The sequence below is a fragment of the Sebastes umbrosus genome, chromosome 7 (assembly GCF_015220745.1).
Source record: "Sebastes umbrosus isolate fSebUmb1 chromosome 7, fSebUmb1.pri, whole genome shotgun sequence".
Classification (NCBI taxonomy): Eukaryota; Metazoa; Chordata; class Actinopteri; order Perciformes; family Sebastidae; genus Sebastes; species Sebastes umbrosus.
Genome location: NC_051275.1, coordinates 29,337,919 through 29,357,849, shown reverse-complemented (window position 1 = coordinate 29,357,849; position 19,931 = coordinate 29,337,919). Strand labels below are relative to the sequence as shown.

Genomic DNA, 19,931 nt, shown 5'->3' with positions numbered 1-19,931 from the left:
CAATCACGGCGTTCTACGGTCTGTTATTTCTTTATAGTAGTCCGTTGCTATGCATAACAGGCCGTTGCTATGGGCGCAGTTCTAAAGGCTGAAAATGACCAGAGTTGAATCAGCTTCTCTCTGACACAGTCTCAACCAGAAGGAACATTATCAGCTTTACAAAGGTCAAATTTATTGCAGGATTTTTGAATTGGTTTCCATTATTTTGATGGTAATGTAACCGTGTCCACCCTCCTTGTATTTTATTTATTTCATGTTACAACAATTCATGCTTTTTCAGATAACCCAAATAGTTTCCTATGATACAACTTCTTCACCCTATTTTAGCAATTCTTGTCTTTTTATCCTTCTTGAGTTTTTGCAGCACTTAAACAATCCCCAAAGATTTAAAAAGTAAAATCAACAAAGGACCAACTAGCATCCTGACTCTAGAGAGCAACGTTAATGTTATGTTGTGTAGGATGTACAGTTTGTTGTTCCATAAGATTAAGAAGACATAACTTGCCTCATAAACATCTGAGAATTGTGTTAAAAGAAATTAGAGAAATCAAATCCAACAGGAGCAGAAGGTTAAGATTAAAACGCTGTTCATTGAAAATATTTTAAAAGTTCCACTTTAACCTACTGTTATATTTACAACTACCTCAGCTCTCCTATCAGGTACTTATCCATAGTCAGTTTATTACCTACAGTAGATGACGTTTTTTTAGGTGAGCCTTTCTTTTAGGTGGCTTTTTTTTGCTGCCGACCGTCATCTACTGTAGATAATACACTGACTATGGCTAAGTACGTCATACAACCCCCTCTTCAAAACACCCATCCCTTTAAGACGTCACAGAACAATCAGGCCAACAAATTTTGGCTTGGGGGGAAAAGATAACAGATAAAATACACAATAGCCTGGTTATCTTTTGAGGAAGCTTAAACTGAAACCACATCGTCACTGAAGTGAAGAGAGCTGAAGTGGTTTGGCCCAAATTACGCCATCTGCTGTGCTCAATAGCTGGTTCAGAGACAGTATAGTAGCTTGTTCTGTAATTCAGCAAAGTAATGATCACACTGCCAGGGTTTAGGAGATATTAACCACCTTCCACGCTCTGAGATCTGTAAACATCAGCTGTACTTGAACAACGCCACCGCATACTGCAGTAAAAATCTGCCCATGCATAGAGCTAACTGCCTCAAAAAGAAATATACAGCTAAGACAGATGCAAGCTAAAGCAAAAAGGAAAGTAGATTAATGTCAGTAAAGTGCAGATGTGTGATATAAACAGAAGCATAAAACACAGGGATATCACGGCGAGATTGTTCAGAAGAATTAAATGTCCGCAGATGGAAAAGGAGAGTGTGACACCCGGTGGGCGAAGCTTCACTTCCAAACACAAACCCCGGGTATCCTCATCATCTCCATACGGTGACATCACCACAGTAGCTTCTCTTAAAAAGGGAGCCTTTTTAATAAGTTACTCTTCCTTTTTGGGCTCTGGTTCCACTGATGCAGCAGAGCTCGCCTCGGCTGCAGCTCCTTTGCTCTCACCGGCCTTCTCTTTCTTGTCCTGACTGTCAATCTTGGCATGCTCCTGCTTCACCAAGTCCTCCAGCTCCACCTGGAGAGAAGTGGAGGGCACAGACAACATGACGAATGTATGGAGACACAGAGGACGTTGACTGTACAATTACAGAAAAACAGCGCATGCTTTGCGTTCATCTAGAAGTCCACGGTGGTGACTAGCGACCACAACTTCACACAGGAACATTATAAATAGTTTACACTTTTTTTCTTTTTGCTTGTGCTGCAGTTCTATGCTGACAAGACGACCACAGCTGCACCTTATACTAAATTGCTCACTGTATATTTAGGTATGTGGGTAGTGAGAATCCATACAGATATATCTATGAGAGCTACTGATGTGGCCAATGAGTAGATATTCAATATCTTGAAACTAGACCATTTACATGCCTAATATCACAAGAGTTCAATGAACCTTAGAGGTGTCAAGTTAGATATGAAACTAGAGCAAGCAGGTGTTTAGCTTAGCTTAGCATAATAGGGGGGAACAGTTAGCCTCAAACAGTTCAAACTACCACGAGCGCTACTAAAACTCATTGATTAAGACATTGTATCCTCTTGTTTGTTTAATTCACACACAAACAGTAATGTAAAAATTATATTTTGTGGTTAAGTGGTGCAGCATTTCAGCTAGTTGCCTGGCAACCACTTATGACCCACGAGAAGTGTGTGGTGACGTCTGTATCTGCAGAGACCCTGCAGCCCTCTGCCTGTATTTTCTCTTTTCTTTTCATTTTGCTGAGTTCAGGACGTATCAGGGTGTCAACCTCTAAAAACGCAGCGACCAGGTGCTAGATGGTAAGCATGCATCCAAGAGGAAGCTATGAAAATGGCGAACTAGGGCTGCCCCCCTCTTAGTTGATTAGTCAAATAATTGGTCAGTTTTGGTCATTTTGGTCTTAGTTGACTAAGATTTCTTGAGTCGCTTAGTCATTTTTTATGCTTTTTTCATGCTGAATGATTTATTTCCAAGAAACTTATGAGCACATCTCTGGTAAACACAAGATTTAAAGTGGTGCCTTTGTGTGATTCTTTGTGGAGAAACTCAGTTTTACAGATCGGTCGATTAAATTAACTAATCGATTAGACGACATAATCATATGAGTGTTTTGTCGACTAAGAATTTCTTTGCTCGAGGACAACCCTACGGCTGCAGAAAAAACGCAAATATAACGAGGCAAAACGCCAAGCGGACAAAGCTCGTTCCAAAACGCGAGTGAACCTGGGGTTGGCTTTCACCAACTGGCGAGCGGCGTAACACTCGTTGAGTCAGGGAGGAGGGGCCAACTTTGAATGTTGTGTTTACAAACCACAATCAAAAAAATCCTTCTCATTGTGCCTTTAAAAGTAACAATTTAGATAATAAAAATTAAATTAAATAAGAGAGAGTAACTGAGATGTATAACACCTAAAACAACAGAAACATTCCCTCAAAAATGAGACTATTAAACTTTGACGAGACCTATGAGGGAAACAGTGATAGTAAATTGTGTTTGAATTACAGCAGTGGTTACATCGGCTTAATTACCTCCTGACTGAAATGATCACTACGGTCCAATGCTATTTTGTGGTTGTTCTCTGGTAAATGGACTGTACTCCAACAAGAAGTACAACCTTAAATGAGCACAGGATCTGTGAAAGAAGATTGTGTAACTTACCTTCCATCCCAGCAGCTCGGCTAGAGCCAAACAGCCATCATCACATGTACTGATGTGAGCTACATCTCTGGAGAGAAGAAACAAGGACACTGTGTTAGAACCTGGACAGGCTCCATACCACTTCTTCATTACCAGCACTGATTGCGTGACTACTGAGTAACTACATTAAATATTAAGCTAAATGATGAACACAGCACAGATGTAGTATGGCACAAGGTATCTCAATAAATCATCATCGTGGATAATGCACTGGTGCCCTCTGGTGGTGCAAATGTAAACTGCATGATGTCCATTTAAACTGATACACTGAATACTTGCACATGCTTAATATAAAATATATCAATCATTACTGAACATTTTGGCCCAGTTGATCTATTTTTAAAAACGTGTCATCTATTGTGTTTGATCAGATTCACATTACATGTAAATTTTTCATATCAGATATAGGTTGCAACCGGAAGACAGATGTATTATAGTAAAACAGTTGGACAGAAGAAGTAGCAGCATCTCTGTATCACCTGTACGCCTTGTCTGAGTCAAAGTCCATCCCTCCTCCAAAACCCAGCAACCCGAATAGAGGATCAGCCTGCACAGAGAAACACACAGACAATGCTGCAGCTGCACAGAGAATCCAAGAAATACATCTAAGACAGAAAAAAAGAGTCTGGATAAAGGCAGGAAATGGTTGATGGAGGGGTGAAGGCTCACCTGTCCTGCCTTCTCCATGTTAATGAGCAGTCTGGGGCAACTTTTTGAAACCCTAAATGACAAAAAAAACACAGGAGAGAATAGAAAGAAAGGGGAAAACAAACAATTACTTAACAATATTTTAGTAATTAGAGCAATCTGCATACAATAAGTTCCAAAATGTGGGTGACTGAGCCCTCAGCATCTTCCTCAGAAACACTTAAACAGACTAAGATTATTGCTGGAATCAAGCCTGAATCTTTCATAATGCAGGGCAGTCTCACTGGCTGCTAGACTACAGTACACTGCCAGATACTAGATATATACAGATTACTGCAGCAGTGTCTGTGCTCAGCAGTAGATGTCAGGAATATGAAACCTGATCTGCAGTACCTGCCGACTAGACCTGCAAACGGTTGGACCTGCAGAGACGTCCCCATGACGATGAGAAGATCACAGCGAGGAAAGTCCTGACAGGTACATAAATAAAGACGGTGAAAAAACAATACATTTCTGCAGAGGTGTTACATCACTCACTCTTTAAACATGCATTTATGCGTAGAATCCACCACCGTGTGCTCACCATCTTCATTGAAGTGAAGAACCGAACAGGTAGATTCTCTCCAAAGAATACGATATCTGGGTGAGGACGAAAAAAGCAGAGGTACAAAGACATACTGAAATAATTGGTGACATAATTATATAGCAAGCATGTTTGTAAAGTAAAAGAGATACAATGGTGTGCAGAAAGGTCGGTAGGGCTTTTAGGAAGAGGAACAAGAGGAACTAAAATGAACAATGAGAGACAGAAATCAACTGACCTGGCTTCACCAAACTGCTGCACTTGTCACATCGGGGAATGTCATCAGAAAAGATTTTATCTACAAAGCAAAGGGAGGAGGTTAAAGTCCCAAATGGCTGAAATCACAACAACTCAATAATCAATAAGCTCTCTAAAAGCTCACAAAAGCAAAAGGCACCTTTCATCCAGTCCAGGTTGTACTCCTTGCGGCAACGGAAGCTGACACAGTGGGACGTGAAGAACGTTCCATGAGCTTCGATTAGATCGTCTCCTCCGAGCCCGGCCACTCGCTCCAGAGTGTCAATGTTCTGAATGGACACATTTGAATTTGTTTATATCTATGTATATAGTATAGACTCCTGTTTTTATTATATCTTAATGTTATTGTTCTTTAATCATATTTTATACTTCTCATGTATAATTGTATTTTACTTATCTTATCTGTTCTGTATGTGCTGCTTCCATTTACCCGAATTCTTTGTATATTATCATTTTGTTAATAATAAAAAAAAGTATGAGAAGTGGAGACTCTAGCAGGGTTTTTTTCCTACCTGTGAGTAGCAGCGTCTCAAGAGACCCTTGTCCTTCAGCAGCTTCATGAAGTAGTGACAGATTGTCGGCTGAACACCAATAAAAATCAACCACAGGACAACAAACACATGTGAGGCAGCTGATTGTTTTCTGAAGTTACATTTTATGCTTAAATGTTCCAATATATTTTTATTTTATACAGTTTTCAAAAATTAATATGAGGCCTACAAGGCAGCAAGTGTTTTGTACCTTAAACTGTCCTGGGTACAACTCCCTGGCCAAGGCGAAGAAAGGCTCTGGATGTTTCTGAGATAGAAGATAGAGAACATTTTTTAGGGCCCCGGAGAAAGTTGTTACACACTCCAGTGTGTCATTCTTCAAATGTTGAAAGCAATCTTTACACACCTTAAAGTATTCTATCTGGAAGATGGCCTCTGGGTAAGGCAGGTTATATTTTTGCAAGTTTGCATACAGGCCAGATCCTGGTGAGCGGAAATCAGGGATCCCAGCCGCTGTGGGTGGAGATGATGTTGACGGTTATAGATTAAGATTTATACAAACAAAACAATGATTACTGAGAGTAGTTTGATACTTTTAAATATTTGTTCTGAGACACTCACATGTGGATATTCCTGCTCCAACCATGCAGATTATGTTTTTACCTGTGAGGATGCAAAGAAATGTCTGACTTAAATGAATAAGAAGTGCTCTATGATAACAGGCTTGTAAGCAGTAAATGAATCCACTATGGTCAGCCATAATGGATGAACTGACTCACATTTGCCGCTCTTTATGTACTGTGCCACTCCGTCCAGAGTCAGATCATCCAGAACTTTGTCTGGTGAGCCGAGGCCCAGGGTGCTGGAGAAGAGGTTACGCAGGAAGTCCACTGGCAAAAACACAGAGAACAAGATGATGAAGCATTTAAGAATAAACACAACACTATGCATGCAGATAAAACCAATAATAGGGGAATTAACTTTAAAAAATGTATTCATGAATAATAAATTATTGTAAGCAGTACATCTACAGTATGATGACACATTACATTAAATAACGGTGTAATAATATACCAGATGTGTTAATTAACAGGACAACAGCTGTAAAAGAGTTTCTATTCAAGTTGTTTGCACCATTGCCTCAGATATGCCTGTTTTCACATACTCTCTGTGTCTCCTGCAGCCTCCTCCCCACTGCTGTCGTCGGATTGCTCCTAAAAAAAGACACAATACTGACATTAAAACCAGTGACTACAAGCAATGTTCAATGTGTATATGGATGACTTATCGAAACAATTGAATGGGTGTAACACAGGCCGTCTTGTTGGAAACTCTGTTATCAATCATTTAATGCATGCTGATGACCTGGTAATTCTCAGTCCATATAGTGCTGGGCTGCAGCAATTACTGAAGGTGTGCTCACAATACCGCAAAGACTACGACATTAAATGTAATGCCAAAAAGAGTAATGTGATGATAGTCAGAAGTAGAGAAGATAAGAAATTAGTTCTTCCTGTGTTTCATTTGTGCGATATTCCTCTCACGACATGCAAGGAAATAAAATACCTTGGCCATTTTCTCACTGATGATTGGAATGATGACAGAGACATCTATCAACAGTGCTGTAAATTAAATGCTCAGGCAAATATGTTGCTTCGTAAGTTCAGTGTGTGTTCTGTAAATGCAAAATGTTCATTATTTAGAGTTTTCTGCACGCCTTTGTACACAGCTCATCTTTGGTTTAGCTACAAGTAGGTAGTATGCGAAGGCTCATAGTGGCTTACAATGATGCAATGAGGTTGTTGTTGGGTTCCCAGATGGCATAGTGCCAGTCAACTGTTTGTGTCCTCTGGTTTTCCTACATGTGAGGCACTTTTATTTGTCGTTTGGATGAGTCAGAACAGCATCATAGAGGCTTTAACCAGCCCGAGCAAGAGCTGCACTAGTCGGTACTCATCCAGGCTCAGAAAACACTGGCGAGATAGCCTATACATGTGAATTGAATGATGAACTGCTGTGATCTTATCTCGTATGTTTTTTGTTTCTTTTTCTTTTCTTGTCTTGCTATGGCCCCTCCTGTGTGTCTGAAATAAAGTTTGAATTGAGCAGTAAACCTGCTGTGAATGGCTGCTTTCTTCCCCCGAGATCTGCGTTAGTCAGACGATGACAGATGACTGCTTTGTTTGGATAGGCTCTAACAAAGCTAACAACAATAACAACGTCTAACATGACCTGCTAACATCCACTAGCTAACGTTACAGTCTCGTAACTACAGACAAGCTGTTTTCCTCACCTCTGGTTCAGGGGTAACCTCCTCCTCTTCTTCGTCTTTTTTAGGAAGTTCTACAAATGCAAATACAAAACAAAACACATTAAACTCTGGCTCAACAGATGTTTCTCTGTAAACGAGTTGTTAGCTTCATAGCTAGCTCGGTGTAGCATCGTCTGTTTGTCAAGTTTTCACTTAATGAACACCTCAGAGAGTCTCCTACCTGGTGAACCAGACATCTAACCGTCTACTGAGACCCTTCAACCACAAGAGACCGAATGACAACTAATTAAAATCACAGTTTTCACCAAGTAACGACGACAGGTATCTAATCTACTACAGCGAGCACACAGCTGGACCGTGTTGTTGTTGTCCGTCAGAATCACCGTCCGTGTAGGTTGTGACCCAGTTCTCTTGACATAATAGGTTCCTACCGCTGATAATATGTTGTTAAATGTCACCTAAAACTCTAAATACTACAAACTCACTGTGAATAAACATGGGTGACATGATAAAATTACAACTTTAAAGGTCCCATATTATAAAAAGTGAGATTTTCATGTCTTTTATATTATAAAGAAGGTTTAAGTGCTATATAAATACTGTTAAACTATCAAAACACTCACTATACGGAGAAACACACCCAGCCGGTATTCAGTTAATTGTGTGTTTGAAACAAGCCGTTAGGATTTCTGTCCATTTGTGATGTCACAAATATAAAATATATAGATTATTACACGGTTTTAAACATAAACATTCTAAATGTGTCCCAGTGTATTTCCTGTTGCAGTGTATGTGAATAACATCACCTGACAGGAAGTAAACTTGGACCCAAGCCGTTGCCTAGGAACGCAATTCCGTTGAAATGCACTAAAACGGAGCGTTTCAGACAGTGGGGTGAATACAGGTACATTCAGGCAGACAGTATGAGGAAAATAATGTTTTTTTTTTACATTACAGCATGTAAACATGTTCTAGTAGAAACACAAGATACAAGTATGAACCTGAAAATGAGCACGATATGGGACCTTTAAATAAACTTGAAATAAATATTACCCAACATGAAGTAGAACTAGCTTACAACAAGCTCTGTTCACATCAAAACTGGCTACCAAATCATTGCAGATGGTATCTTTACATACAAAAGCAGCAGTGATTCCTTCATCCCCATTCACTCTTGTCTCCCAGTCTAACCGGTGTCTTCATCCGCCCATTGTACGGTGTAACACTGCTGCAGTACGAGGCTCATACTGGATTATGGGCTTTAGTTTCCCCACATAAGCTTCCACTGTGAAGATTAGACACACATGGCTATCATTGTCTGTTAAACATGACTAATGGATTCACAGGTAAAGGTAATACATTTACAATAATCATGTTATTGCACAATAAAATCTTTATTCTGTACATTTACAATCATATTTACATTTCAACAAATAAAACAATTGCCATATTTGCTTGAGACAGACATGATTTTGAATACATTTACATCCCAAATGTGCAGATGGATGACTGCCAAAGAATCCAACAAACTTGAGGTAGTACATGTTTGTTCTACACTTGCTGTATTTTTTTCTTTTTTACATGCTTATATCTAATTGGATATCTTCAGTGGTTCGTACGGGTGGAGTGTCAGTTGGAAATTTGCTATGGTGGATCTTCTCTGCGATCAACAAAACTGGTTTAGTCCGATACTGAAAACAATCTGTGATGGTTGTATTGCTGCAAGATGTTTCCTCTGCACGTCTCTTTGCTCCATCAGACCACCGTGAACTGCCAGCAGAGCTCTCACAGAGGACTCTTTCTCTTTCTGAACAGTCTCTTGATTCCCGTCCCTGCCCATTCCCTACCTCTGTCCTTGCTTGTACTCCTCCTCCTCCTCCTCTCCTCCCTCTTGCCTCAGGCTGTGGTCGTAGCCAGTAGCGGTGATCTGGCACTGTGGTAACATCTCCTCCAGCAGGATAACGACCAACCCAGGACTGGAAATCCCAGGGAGGGACGACATGTCTAGACGCCGCAGTCCCCTGCAACACACAACACAAAAAGGGAGGAATTTAAAGCCGGGTTTTCATCAAGAAATCTCTGGTAATTTTAGTCCCTCTAACTACTTTTCAAGGAACTAAAAGGTTTCTACAGCCTATTGTTGTCTGTGATTCCATAGCGGTCTAAAAGCCTACGAAGATTAGGCAAAATAGTCCGCTGACATATGAAAAAGCAACATGACATGGGATGCAGGCTGCTGATGGTCACTGTGGTAAACAAACTCTGCAGCTTGCAGTTCAGTGTCCACCTGTTTGATCTAAAAAACATGGAAAAACAATGTTTGGTTTTGTTTCGCTGTGACGATATTTACTGATGCATATATTTACTGATGCATGTTGGTTGTAATGAATGAAACGCAGCGGAGTGAAATGAAACTAAGAGTATGAATTCATCAAAAGGTTCCTAGTTCCTGGGGATATTTCCTGTGGTCAAAATGGGGCTTAACACAACAGTAGTGTTTGGGTAATAATAACTTGTTGTAATTGTTTGGATACTTACTTGAGATTCCTGAGAGCAGCCAGGCCGCCTGTAGTGATGCGTGGGCAGTGAGAGATATCCAGTTCCTCCAGAGAGTCCTGGAGCATATGGAGCCTGGCCAGGAACCAGTCGTCCACTTCAGGACATCCTCGTAATGACAGAGTCCGCAAAGATTTCTGTTCCTCTGAGGGAGGACAAAGCAGATCAACAACACTGAACTTAAATGTTAAATATGATTCAAATGAATTATTGGTGCAGTTGCCTGACAGAGTAAGCCGGAGAGAAAATTAGATTACAGTCAGAAAAAAAGTGATTTTGAAGGGCAAAAAGAAAGAAACCGAAATAAAAACCAAGGCTGAGTTGGAGCTCATTACCCAGGTTCCCCAGTCCTCTGTAGTTGATGACTGTGTAGCTCATGTTTACTTCCTCTAGTGGTGTGTTTTTGTGTTCCAAGAAATCCCAACTGAACTTGCCCCTCTGGTCTGCACGAAACCACTCTGACTGGCCAACATACCTGAAGTCACAACACAGACGATCACATGAAGGCTGGATCACAGCGACACACTTGAGACACGACTATTATTACATCCTCATCTTTGCTCTATTATTACAGATTATGTGCAAACATTTTGCGAGACACTAACGCTGCATACAAAAACATAATATCGTATGTTAATAACTACCAGACAAAGTGATGGACCAAAGAATCTTTTCGATTGTGTTTAATGCATTTGAACTCATTTAAAGACATTGAATGTGAATAGAGTCTGACATCCAGCCGATAGCATACTGGATGTCAGTCTGTTATGGTATGAGTCAATCCCCAATCAATTAGTCTATCAACAGAAAATTAATAAACTATTTTAGTAATAGCCAAAACTTCAAACATTCTCTTATCAATGTGAGGATCTTCTGCTTTTCTCCATTTAATATCATGTAAATACAAAATCTTACGTTTTGGACAGTTGTTTGGACAAAACAAGGCATTTGAAGATGCCACCCAACTCTTGATGGGTATTTTTCACTATTTTTGGACATGTTATAAACAAAACAGTTAATTGATTGAATTATCTGAATCGGCAGATTAATCAGTGATGAAAATAATTGTTACTTGCAGTCCTACAGTACATGAATGTTTCATCGCAGTCAACTTACATGAAATTAGTTCATACAGAAAAACAGATGCAAAACCCCTAAACAACAGGTTCAGAAATCAGTAGCTGTCATGCCATTTTTAAGAGTTGTATTATAATAAGTTGAGTGATCATTTAACACCATATTGCCAAGTACAGTCTGAAGGCTGACATCTTAAATCTACAGTGTATCCATGTGACAAACTGAGCAGATACAAGGTAACAAGGCACTCACCTAAATCCTCCCTTCAGACTCAAGATATAATACGCTGATGCTATGTCTGACCCGTAGAAATTCTGAGTGTAGCCATAGTAACTGTGAAAGACAGAAAGGAAAAGTCAGTGATGGTCAAATATCTACAAGTAACTTGACAAACTGCATGTGAATGGACTTAAAGCACCTCGTCAGTGTCACAACTGTTATTCCACAGCACAAAGCCTAAAGACTTGTATGATTGTTAGAGATGGGCGACTGATACCGAAGCTCCTGTGAGGCGCAACGTTTCAATACATTGTGTCAGTGCTTGTGTCAAATGAGGAATACACCATGACTGATGACGTCTGTAGTTTCAAACCACATCACATTGTGACTCATGATGCATCTCTGAAGGTTTCTTACGCATTCTTCTTCTGAATCCTCTTCTTCTTCAGCTTAGACCCCCAGTTCACGAGCCACTCTATATCATAGAAACGCTGGGTGAGGTAGAGGAGGAGCCTCGTGTGAAGAGGAGGGGGAGACACGGAGCTGGAGCTACACGGTCGCCTGGCAACCATGAGGAGAGGCAACCGCTGGCAACATCTGTGTAGAGACTGTGGAGAGAGAAAGAGGAGAGAGGTTGAGAGGAAAGAAAATAAAAAAATATAAAAAGTTTATATTTAAGATAAAATAAGATAAGATATTCCTTTATTAGTCCCGCATTGGGGAAATTTGCAGTGTACAGCAGCAAAGAGGATAGTGCAAAAAACAAGATGCATCAGCTAACACAGTAAAACAAAGAGCTAAACAAAGTGTCACAAAATATGAACCATTTAAATAGAAGGAAGTATAAAAATAGGAGCAGTATATACAGTATTGACAATAAACAGACTATTAACAAAATTGCACAAGTGGTGTATGATATTGCACAGTGAGAATTAAATGAAATTCCACCTGAAAATATCAGGTTATTGTCAGTTTTTGGTGTGTAAGCGTAAGTGGTCTACTGGGAGCAGTGCTGGTTGTGGAGTCTGACAGCTGCTAATTACTTGATAATGTAATGAACTAGGACTAAGTTTGTTACTTTATAGCAGATGGAACATGCGACAGATATCTTTTTAGCAGGTCTATTTGGAAGATTCATAACGTTAAAGTTACTACGACCAACCGCGAACACAGTTTGCTGAAAGTCACTAGTTAACACAGTCACATTAAACCAGGGGTCAGCAACCTTTACTATCAAAAGAGACATTTTAGGCAAAAAATAATAATTATAATCTGTCTGGAGCCGCAAAACATTTGAGCATTGTGATGAAGGTAACACAGTTTATAGTCTAAGTATATAGTATATAAGACTAATGCAGTGAGGGCCAAAGAGACAATGTACTACGGAGTATTAGGGCCACATTGAGGGAAAAGAAATCTGAGATTTACAGAATAAAGTCATAATATTACAAGAAAAAAGTCATAACTTTGCGAGAGAAAAAGTCGTAATATTACGAGAATGAAGTCAAAACTTTATGAGAAAAAAAAGTTTTAATATTATGAGAATAAAATCATAACTTTACAAGAAAAAAAGAAAATAACACATAAAATTACTACTTTATAATATTATGACTTTACTCTCGTAATATTATGAATTAATTTCCATAATATTATGAATTTATTCTCGTAATATTATGACTTTACTCTCGTAATATTATGACTTTATTCTCGTAATATTATGACTTTATTTCCATAATATTCTGACTTTATTTCCATAATATTATGACTTTACTCTCGTAATATCATTAATTTATTCTCGTAATATTCTGACTTTATTTCCATAATATTATGACTTTACTCTCGTAATATCATTAATTTATTCTCGTAATATTATGACTTTATTTACATAATATTATGACTTTACTCTCGTAATATTATGAATTTATCCTCGTAATATTATGAATTTATTCTCGTAATATTATGACTTTATTTCCATAATATTATGACTTTACTCTCGTAATATCATTAATTTATTCTCGTAATATTATGACTTTATTTCCATAATATTATGACTTTACTCTCGTAATATCATTAATTTATTCTCGTAATATTATGACTTTATTTACATAATATTATGACTTTACTCTCGTAATATTATGAATTTATCCTCGTAATATTATGAATTTATTCTCGTAATATTATGACTTTATTTACATAATATTATGAATTTATTCTCGTAATATTATGAATTTATTCTCATAATATTATGACTTTATTTACATAATATTATGAATTTATTCTCGTAATATTATGACTTCACTCTCGTAATATTATGAATTTATCCTCGTAATATTATAAATTTATTCTCGTAATATTATGAATTTATTCTCGTAATATTATGACTTTATTTACATAATATTATGAATTTATTCTCGTAATATTATGACTTTACTCTCGTAATATTATGAATTTATCCTCGTAATATTATGAATTTATTCTCGTAATATTATGACTTTATTCTTGTAATGTTATTACTTTATTTCCATAATATTATGACTTTACTCTCGTAATATCATTAATTTATTCTCGTAATATTATGACTTTATTTCCATAATATTATGACTTTACTCTCGTAATATCATTAATTTATTCTCGTAATATTATGACTTTATTTACATAATATTATGACTTTACTCTCGTAATATTATGAATTTATCCTCGTAATATTATGAATTTATTCTCGTAATATTATGACTTTATTTACATAATATTATGAATTTATTCTCGTAATATTATGAATTTATTCTCATAATATTATGACTTTATTTACATAATATTATGAATTTATTCTCGTAATATTATGACTTCACTCTCGTAATATTATGAATTTATCCTCGTAATATTATAAATTTATTCTCGTAATATTATGAATTTATTCTCGTAATATTATGACTTTATTTACATAATATTATGAATTTATTCTCGTAATATTATGACTTTACTCTCGTAATATTATGAATTTATCCTCGTAATATTATGAATTTATTCTCGTAATATTATGACTTTATTCTTGTAATGTTATTACTTTATTTCCATAATATTATGACTTTATTCTCGTAATCTCAGATTTATTTTTTTCCTCAATGTGGCCCTAATACTCTGTTGTGCCATAGACCTACAACAATGATAAATCACAATGAAAATGTAAACAAAAAAACAGTTCTTCATTTCCACAATTTGTTTTATAAATCCACAGGGAGCCACTGCAGAGGAGCTAAAGAGCCACATGTGGCTCCAGAGCTGCAGGTTGCAGACCCCTGATCTATAGTATGTAGACTGCTACAACTAAGTTTACTATACAGCTACATGCAGCATGTTGTATCATTAGGTACATGCAGCATGTTGTATCATTAGGTACATGCAGCATGTTGTATCATTAGGTACATGCAGCATGTTGTATCATTAGGTACATGCAGCATGTTGTATCATTAGGTACATGCAGCATGTTGTATCATTAGGTACATGCAGCATGTTGTATCATTAGGTAACGTTACAGCCTTTTAGCAGAAAATACCAACAATAACACACACATTCAACCTATAAACTGAGTGTAAACACAACTATAGTCTGCCATTTAAAAAGAGCAAGTGCTGTAAAACGTTTTTAAAGACTTTAACTGTATTATTTAGTTGATATTTGAAGGGTAACTCACCATGAAGGAGGACGACATGACAGCAGCGTTCAACCGGAAGTCGGAAGGGACAAACTTTGCACCTTCCTTCGCGTTTCCGGTTAGTTGTTGTTGTTCATGACGTCAGACGCTAGGTGACGCTCTATGCACGTCTCTGATACTGAGCAGGTTAACCTCACCTGACCTGAGATACACACCAAGACAGGAGTCACAAATAAGAAGACATGATGGACAAGAGTTTCAAACAGTACAGGTGTAACACAAAAAATATATATATAAATATAAATATATATATATATATATATATTTTTTTTTTTTTTTACTTTTTATATGTATATGTATATATATAAATATATATATATATATAAAAAAATATATATATATGTATATATATAAATATATATATACATATATATATATATATACATATATATATATATTTTTTTAACTTTTTTTTACTTTTTTTTTTCCCCAGGCCATCAAACTTTTAAATAGATAACTCATACGACACCTTCTCACACAAAAATATATCTTATACTGTTTATACTGTATATGTTCTTCATGTATATGTTCTTAATATGCCCTTGTACAAAGTATTTTCTTTTATAATTGTAATATAACTTATTATTTTAATGGAGCTTCCCAGCAAAAAGCATTTCACACGATTGTACCTGTATAACCAGCATGACAATAAACATCTTGAATCTTGAATCTTGAATCTTGATTAATTTTATATAAAATATATAAAATATTCAAACGAACTCCCAGACAAACTGAAGACCCACCAAAAGAGCATGGTGACACTTAAATGTAAATAAAATAGACTGGGGTTGCTGTTTTATTGCATTTGAATATTGTCCACTGTATAGCAGGTTAAGTCTTTGTAAATGAAATGTCAAATGCCGTTTTCAATTTCAAATGGTTAGAAAATTGCATTTTAACTTTAATTATGACTTAAATACTGCTTGCACAAATGGAAAAATTAGGCTACATTGTTTATATTGCATTTTTATTTTCAAATTTGATTTAACATTTGAATATTGTCCACTGTACAGCACGGTACGACTAAATGTCAAACAGCTTTTCCATTTTCATTTTAATATGGAACGCCCATACAAGTATGTGAAAATGAAATGTAAATCGTATTATTGCATTTTCTTTTGGATTTTTACTAAAATGACAAATACATATGTGGAAAATTATAATGCTATTGTGGAATTGCATTTTTATTTTCAATTTTACTTTATCATTTTAATTGTTATATATAGTTCTATACCAAACATATATGCAAAACAAATTTAATATGCCCTCGTAACAACAGCATGATACACCCTATTCATGTTTTTATCTAGAAATAATTACAACTTACTGCTGGAAAAAGGGAAAAGCGGGACATTTTAGTTGACACTAAAGAAAACAAAGAACAAAAAATAACCAAAAAGAAAGAAAGAAAGAACAAAAATAGAATAATTGTTACCTAATAGCTCAGCAGCTGTTAAGTAATCAACCATCATCTTAGCTTTTTACAAACATCATATTCTCCTGTTTTACCTTTTTTTTTTTTTTTTTTTTTTTTTTACATATAAGTATTAGGCCATGGATAGCAATCAGGCTATATGACAATAAAGCCTTGCATTTTTTAAAAACTGAATCTATTGTAGATTTCCATTTGACATATCACTACTGAAATAACTTCCCCTAAAATAATTCTTTCAGGTTCCTTATGATTGGTGCAAACATCGAGCACTAACTGAATTATTCACCTCAAGGTGGCAGCCGACAGCTTCAGTCTGCTGCAGGTGTATGCTGTGTTGCATCTCCAGGCTGATATTTATTCAATTTTCCTCCAAGCATTGTCTGGTTCTCCTCTGTAATACCACAGGGAGAGAAGACGATTTGAAACTGCATATGTCTGACAGATGTGTCACTGAAAAACAAGCATACCAACCCCACACCCACTCTGCTCCTGTCACTATTACACACATAGAAGCTCCCCAAGCTCCTGAGCTCACACTGAGTGTGATATGACAGCTCTCACCTGCTAGTGTAAACAATTAACAAATGAGATCACGGCTCAAGCTTCTCCAGTGTGTTTGCAGAGGATTGGCAGAGAAAAGAAGCAACAGTGGATATAGTGAGGCAAACAAAGGGGTTTAGTGTAATAGTGATCAAGTGTGTTAAGTGAGTAGTCCATAATATATAATGCAACAGTGACCAACATAAACACCAGCCCGTTTTCATTTCCAGGGCGTCAAACAGCAACGCTTTGTCACGGCCGTTGGCGTTCGCAACGGGCTTTCCATTAACTACAATGTAGACCCATCTCCGCCAATATCAAACGCTCAGGGAAAGTGCGCCAGGAGTGTGTTGACGTTGTTTAAAAAGCGAAACAAGCACACAGGGCGGAGGTGGGTGGGTCCAACAAACAAAAGGCTTTCATCCAGGAGACCGCTGTTTTTGTGTCTCGTGTTCACAACGTTCATTTTCATTTTCACTGAACAAACATAGTATTTCTAAGCCCAAAAATGTTGTTTTTTCCTAAACGTAACTGCGGTTTTGTTGCCTAAACCTAAGCAGGTGTTTTTGTTTAATTCACAATGTTAACCGCACGTTTACTGCGACCGAAAACTGACGCCGAGGGGTCTGACAAAGCGTCAGTATGTGACGAGCTGGGATGAGAATGCGGGGTACCACAAGGTTCTTTGCTGGGTCCATTATTATTTACAATCTACCTAAACAATATTATTACCCCAATTGGGAGTTGGGATGAGAACTTGTTGACACAACATACTGTCAGAAAAAAAAATGTTTTATTGTAAAACCAAGACGATGTGTACATGTATGACATTTAAAAGGTGAGTAACAACAAGGTAAATACAAAGTCAGGAAAACTGTTAACAATTCATTAGGTATTAGTTGGAGAGATTGTCAAAGGGATGACAAGATGGTGGAAAAGGCAGTGAGAGAGTCGACGTCTGTGTGGAGCAAATCACATTACTGAAGGGTTGGTTGAATGAACATATAGACCAATGAAGATCGGGGTGACTGGCAGGGGGAGTGAATGAGTGAATGAATCGATTCAGGGATGGATGGAGGAATAGATGGATTGCTTACTGGACTAGAATTTTAATGCCTTAACAGCACTGACAGATGTTTGTATTGTCCCTATGGTGCTGTGTGTGTGTGTGTGTGTGTGTGTGTGTGTGTGTGTGTGCGTGTGTGTGTTTCTGTGCAGGTGTGTGTGTGTGCGTGTGTGTGTTTCTGTGCAGGTATGTTTGTGGGTGTTCACGCGGGTCTCAACTCTTACCTACATTGAGATTGAGATTGATGATCATTGATTCTGATCCGTTTGAGCTTCAGAAATTAAATATTCTGCATGCAGCTCTGGTTGGAAACGCCTCAAAACAAATCGATCTTTATCAGGTTGAGATGACAAGCTATTTTTTTTTTTTTATATCAACCCCCCAAGAATATTCATGTGTTCACATCAAAAGCATATCTCTTTGAAATTCACCGTACTGTGTTGTTGGTGGGATTTTTGTGCATATCGTTTACATACGTTTGATGCACTGAACCCATTATCTCCATATGTGCGTTCACATTCATGAATTTTTGATTGTGCCTTAATGGGCCTTTGAAATGCGAACCATGCTGTGGCTTAAAGTTTGAGGTCAACAAAACGCAGTCTGCAAACACATACGTACATAGGTATTCTGTGCCATATAGAGAAAGTAAAATCTCTTAAATGTTGACATAAGCAAAACGGTTTAGCTTTACCACCTTAAATATCACCAACAGTGTTGCTCAAAAGCCAAACACGGCTTTCCAATCCTTTCTGACCAACAAAAATATATGTGCTGTAAGCAAATCCTGGGCCCTCGCCCAGAGTTAATTACTTTGAAGGGTAATAGGAAACATGCAAAAGCAACGATTCAGTTCCTCAAAAATGGCCAATTAGGTCTTTAACAACACAGCAAAACCAGCAGTGGAGGAGGATCATGACTTATTTTTCCACAAATGATTTTATGCTCCACTGATTTTCTTTCTCTTTTAACTATTTTTAAAACTATGTTTCACACAATTGCACAATGATTTTCCTGTTCTCAAGAGACAAACATGCTTGATTGCAATCATAGACTGTATATAAGAAGTGGACGTAGTCACTGTGACATCAACCATTGGATTGCGGACTGCCGTTTAGAAGTCTCAAGTTTGGCATTTTGCCCGTCATCTCCGGGTCATCTCAGGCAACTCCGGGTCTGAGAAGTGAAGTCAATGCTGAAGTGCTTTAAACTTGCATTCTTTCTAATAGCCAGCAGGGGGCGACTCCTCTCATTCGAAGTCTGATTGTATAGAAGTCTATGAGAAAATGAGCCTACTTCTCACTTGATTTATTACCTCAGTAAACATTGTAAACATGAGTTTATGGTCTCAATCACTAGTTTCAAGTCTTCTTCAATACAGCATGATGTTCATTTAGTAAATTATGGTCCCATTTAGAGTCAAATAGACCATAAAGCAGGGTATGCTTTCGGGCGGTGGCTACCTTGTGATTGACAGGTCGCTACCACGGCATTGTCCGGTCTGGGAGTTGTCCGTGTTTTCGTCTAATAACTTTAACCCTTTCACAGTGTGTTTTAAGTTCATGAAAGTTAATTGGAACATTTTGGTCGCCTGAAAAGGTCTTATTGAGCATTCGGTTGTATTTAGCGTTACCTTCTTGTGTCACTTCTGGGTTGCAACAAACCAAGATGGCTACGGCCAAAATGCCAAACTCAAGGCTTCAAAATGGCAGTCCAAAAACCAATGGGTGACGTCATGGTGACTACGTCCATTTTTGAAATACAGTCTATGGTTCTATTGGACGAAGACGCATGAAATTACTTCTGA

At 37.4% G+C, this 19,931-nt stretch overlaps 2 protein-coding genes across 2 annotated transcripts; both read right to left on the bottom strand.

Annotated features, from left to right (window-relative positions):
- Positions 1-165: 165 nt before the first annotated feature.
- Positions 166-7,948, bottom strand: sirt2 (sirtuin 2 (silent mating type information regulation 2, homolog) 2 (S. cerevisiae)). The gene is made up of 16 exons (XM_037776136.1): positions 7,740-7,948; positions 7,541-7,590; positions 6,413-6,461; positions 6,027-6,137; positions 5,869-5,910; positions 5,654-5,760; positions 5,498-5,554; positions 5,269-5,337; positions 4,896-5,025; positions 4,737-4,796; positions 4,499-4,554; positions 4,309-4,385; positions 3,937-3,988; positions 3,747-3,814; positions 3,229-3,295; positions 166-1,607 (listed from the first exon to the last, which is right to left on the bottom strand). The coding sequence occupies exons 1-16, from the start codon at positions 7,753-7,755 to the stop codon at positions 1,464-1,466; spliced, it is 1,155 nt and encodes a 384-aa protein (XP_037632064.1). The 5' UTR covers positions 7,756-7,948; the 3' UTR covers positions 166-1,463.
- A 944-nt stretch (positions 7,949-8,892) lies between these two features.
- On the bottom strand, positions 8,893-15,214 carry si:ch1073-228b5.2 (uncharacterized protein LOC100331141 homolog). Its single transcript, XM_037776154.1, has 6 exons — positions 15,063-15,214; positions 11,789-11,979; positions 11,405-11,485; positions 10,411-10,550; positions 10,058-10,220; positions 8,893-9,540 (listed from the first exon to the last, which is right to left on the bottom strand). Exons 1-6 carry the CDS (start codon positions 15,078-15,080, stop codon positions 9,363-9,365), a joined length of 771 nt encoding a protein of 256 aa, XP_037632082.1. The 5' UTR covers positions 15,081-15,214; the 3' UTR covers positions 8,893-9,362.
- Between the last annotated feature and the right edge of the window lie 4,717 nt (positions 15,215-19,931).